Raw genomic sequence first — 4,553 nt, forward strand, 5'->3', positions numbered from 1 at the left:
TGAGCGATTAGCGAAGCCTATTACTCCAGTGATGATCAAAAAGTTTTGCGTCTGTCTCTCTGTCCGTCTGTCATCACGATAACTCGAGAACGAATTGAGCTAGCGACCTGGGATTTTCAGGGTCGTTTAGTGTCATAAAAAGACAGATCAAGTTCGAAGTATATTACTTATTCGGCTGCGGCAAGGGGAATACCCGTCCCGCCGCCCGCCTAGCGCCTAGCGCCAGCGCCACCCTCGCGACCGCTCAGAGCACAATGACACTTACTTTTCCTTTTTTACTCAGGCTGTTCAGAACATCAGATGCCCAGAACAAGATAAAATCGGGAAAGCGTTCAAAGACTTCTGTTTGAGCGAGATTAAACGGCGGTTTGAACACATTGAGAAAAACAAGCCCCTTGCCATGGCAACCATGCTGGATCCTCGCTTTATAAAAGCATACTTTCAGGTAAACTTCACTTTAATAATTGTGATTGTCTTCGAAATTGGAATCGCTTATTTGGCATTATTACTCACACTCATTTTAATAACAGGGCCCAATGACTACGGCAAACACTATGACTCTGCTCGAGATGGAAGTGCGGCAGCTAATGCGGGAGGGAGCAGCGGCGTGCGCCCGGGCAGTTCACGATGCAGATCCACCACTAGAACCGGCTCCAGCACCTGCAGCTGGGCAGAATCAGAGTCTGTGGGCCTCTCACGCCGAGCTGGCTCGATCTGCCAATGCAGCAACAGCCACAGACGACGTCGCTGCTCGGGCAAAGGCCGAAATCCGGGCGTACATCTCGAGGGAGCTGTTGCCCATCACGGCAGATCCACTGAAGAGATGGGAGGCCATTAAACCACTTTACCCGAACCTGTACATAGTTGCCCAAAAATACCTGTCCATTTTAGCAACGTCCTTGCCAAGCGAGCGCCTCTTCTCGAAACTCAGTTTTATTTCAACTGAGGAGACTAGCCGTCTCACCGCCGAGCACTTATCACAACGTGTGTTTTTAGCAAGCATTGAAAAGGACATGTGGGAAGCAGCTCGCGTTCCTAAATAATTTCTAATGTGATTTGAGCATTTAAAGTTAATTGTAATTGTACAATTCCAAAGTTCCTTTGATTCCTGAGACTGATTTGTTTTTCTAAGTCTTACTAGTTAATTTATGTTAATTCCTGAGACTGATTTGTTTTTCTACGTCATCCTTAGTTAATTTATCTTAATTCATGAGACTGACTTTAATTGTCATTGTATAAATATGTTTACAATTCCAAAGTTTCATCTAATTCCTGTAATGGGTTTGATTTTCTATGTCTTATACTACTGACTTTTGCTATACTTTTATTAAAATACATCTTGTTTGAAAAATTGCATTTTAAATTAAATTTCCCACCTTTAAATCGGATTTCTAGTGCCGCCACGGGAATGACCGATATTTTATTCGATATTTCCTATTATCGATATATTTTGTGCAATATATCGATACTTTAAGTATCGAAATCTGCGAATATCGATATCGTAAATATCGATATTTTTCATTCAACTGGCCATCTCTATCCATGACACGCAGTTGCTGGCTCAGGTGCTCATAGGACATAGTGGATCAATATACTGTCTTACCTAATTTCATAAGTAAGAAAATTTGTTCACAGCTATACGTCGAGCCGAATTTAACTAACACATTATCAAAATTGACTCAGAGATTAGGGAAGCGCTCCTTAGTAACTAGGTAGATGTACGCCAGACCACGTCTCGCGTAGAGTCCATTCCCTATATTCTGGCAGAGCGGCGAGGCTTTGCTTTCCGGTCGTCTTTGTTAGGCTCATAAACACCGTGGTCGAAGGGACGATACCCGAAAGTTAGAGTGGCCATCTCTCCGAGCCGAGCCTGGGCGTGCGCATTGTCTTGGAGAGAGGAGCCCCACGCAGGTCTGGAGGACAGGTGGACACTCTACATCGGCAGGTCAACCCTTATAATGCACCGGAACACACCCTGCTGATGGGTTACACAATGACTGAATGGCATTGTCTCGAAAGCCTTTGCTCGCCGCTCTGCCAGAATATAGGGAATGGACTCTAACAGGCTTCGCGATATCTCACGAAACACTGTTATAGTTGGTTCACGAAATTCTGACACACCGGCACGCAAAGGACTTGGAGACAATCACTCCCTGATTCTTTGTTGACGTCGTAAGCAGTATGGTCACACTCATTATAAGGGTCGGATAGCTAGGCTAGAGCTGCCAAGCCATACTGCGCACTCCCCCGCAGGTAGTGGGCCCTCATAAAAGAGACGCAAAGATGTTTGGCAGCCGTATCACTGGGCCCAGCGAGGGCCGGGGACCCTTCGGCAGCAGGCCTTCACGCATCGTAATGACGCTTACAATAAGACCACGGGTCCAAAGGCCTGCCGGTGTGTCAGAATTTCGTGAACCAACTATACGCTGCGACGCGCCTGGCATACATCTACCTAGGCATGCGGCGCTGACACCCGAGTCGGGTAGCGCAAAAATTGACACCACGATACGGGTCGCCGGCCCGTCAACTTCCCGTCACTTCGACCAAGCATGCAGGGTTGTACATTTTTTCGCTTGTTTGCGTCAAAACCCCCCTGTGGCGCCTAAACGGTTCAAGATAGATCCAAACGGACGAAATTTTCGCCCAAAGGGCTCTACTTTGATGAGCTACCCTTTAGGAAACTATTAAAAAAAATACTTTTAAAAAACATTATTTGTGGGACCTGTGGTTTCTAATTTTTTTTAAAACCAATTTTTGAGCTATAATGCTCTTCTTCGAACTCGATCTGTCTTTTTATGATACAAAACGACCCTGAAAATCCCAGGCCGCTTGCTCTATTCGTTCTCGAGTTATTGTGATGACAGACAGACAGACGCGAAACTTTTTGATCACTGGAGTAATAGGTTTCGCTAATCGCTCAGCCAACAAGGTAGATGTACGCAAGACCACGTCTCGCGTAACAGGCTCCGCGATATGTGACGAAACACAGTTACGCTGCGACGCGCCTGTCAGACATCTACCTTGGCCTGCGGCGCTGACACCCGAGTCGGTTCGTGGGAAAATGTAGCCCGTCACCTCGACTAAGGATGCAGGGTTGTACAGGTTTTTAATTTTTTTCTTCGTCCAGACTACCTTCTACAGCCTCAACGGTTAAGGCTAGAGCAAAACGGACCAAGTTTCCGCCCAATGGGCTCTACTGGGATGTTTTTCCCCCTTAGTAGACCATAGAAAATTTTCTCAGAATACGTCAATTTTGGGACCCGTTGTTAAGTTGATTTTTTAAGAATCCAATTTTTGAGGTAGAACTCTGAGCTTCGAACTCGATCTGTCTTTTTATAACACGAAACGACCCTGAAAATCCCAGGTCGCTCGGTAAATTCGTTCCCGAGTTATCGTGCGGAGAGAGACAGACAGACAGTAAAAGTTTTTTCCGACCAGACGGAGTAACAGGCTTCGCTAATCGCTCAGCCAGTGAATCTAACAAAGACTTTCATTGGCATAGAGTTGAATGTATCCTTCAGGAGCACGTCCTTTTGCAGCTCCAGGAGTTCAGGTATCTAGTTCCGAAAAGCTAGAAGAAAACTCTAAATAGAGTTTTCCCAATGACCTCGTCATGAGTTTTTTGAGGCGTGCACTGGGTGACTAAGTCACAGACTTAACATTCTGAAAGTAGAAAAGGTCTTCTTTGGATACCTGACTTTGCCAGAGTAGCAAAGAGTCTTTAAAAACATATTGATATCAATGTGACGCTTCAAGTCCACAATTAAGTTGTCTTTGCCCTGCATTTTGGTATTTAAATTATTGAGCTGAGGCTGAGGGCTTTTGGCGTTCTTCATGAACTCCTGAATTTCTGCTCGTAGAAGAAAGAATCTGTAATGGGGGAAGAACGGTGTGTGGTTTAACGCGATCAGTCATTATAAATGTCCACGCATACAGTTATAAAGCCTCTCGCTCTCGAGGACTTTTCCCCTGCTAAGCCATCGCACTTTGGTGTATTAGGGAATTGTTAGGAAATCACTCGATATCTTTGAGTAGCGTCTGAAATTTTCTGTGTTAGAGAGCGTTCGCCTGAATGAAATTAACGGTCTTCACGACAACATCCATCACATGGGGAAAGTCTACGACCCTCGCGGCAAGATTTTCTTGGTGAGTTAGGCAGTGAGCATCTGTAATATCAGATGGAATATTTAAACTCCTAAGCTTCTGCCGTATCCGCGCAATAAGCCCATCTTTGCTGTCACCGCACATAGAGGGTGCCCCATCGGTAGCCACCGATTCCAATCTGAAAAATTAATAGCCAAAAAAATAGTGTTTCATTGTAATGTGTTCGAGCCGAAAGGGTATCCACTCTCCAAAATCGTGGCCCGACTACTCCATATTACCTATATTACCTCTCTATTACCTTTCTATTACCTCTCTATTACTTCTATTACGTCACCATTACGCGTCTAATACACGACTATTACAAGAGCAATAAATTGCCTTCACCGTCGGATTTTTGCTCTAGATTATCGTAGGACCAACTTCAGCACCAAAGATTGCCAATAATGACG

The 4,553-nt window shown here is 45.0% G+C and overlaps 1 protein-coding gene across 1 annotated transcript; it reads left to right on the forward strand.

Moving 5' to 3' along the window:
- The first annotated feature begins 281 nt into the window (after positions 1 to 281).
- LOC127750602 (zinc finger BED domain-containing protein 4-like) lies at positions 282 to 1,533 on the forward strand. The gene is made up of 2 exons (XM_052272705.1): positions 282 to 445; positions 531 to 1,533. The coding sequence occupies exons 1-2, from the start codon at positions 401 to 403 to the stop codon at positions 1,041 to 1,043; spliced, it is 558 nt and encodes a 185-aa protein (XP_052128665.1). The 5' UTR covers positions 282 to 400; the 3' UTR covers positions 1,044 to 1,533.
- Positions 1,534 to 4,553: the final 3,020 nt, after the last annotated feature.

Source organism: Frankliniella occidentalis, unplaced genomic scaffold (assembly GCF_000697945.3).
Source record: "Frankliniella occidentalis isolate FOCC.00 unplaced genomic scaffold, Focc_3.1 Scaffold219, whole genome shotgun sequence".
NCBI lineage: Eukaryota > Metazoa > Arthropoda > Insecta > Thysanoptera > Thripidae > Frankliniella > Frankliniella occidentalis.

Coding starts and splice junctions, on each gene's coding strand:
- LOC127750602 (XM_052272705.1), top strand. CDS start 401: ATGGCAACCATGCTGGATCCTCGCTTTATAAAAGCATACTTTCAG. Junction 446..530: donor TTATAAAAGCATACTTTCAG/GTAAACTTCACT, acceptor TTTTAATAACAG/GGCCCAATGACTACGGCAAA.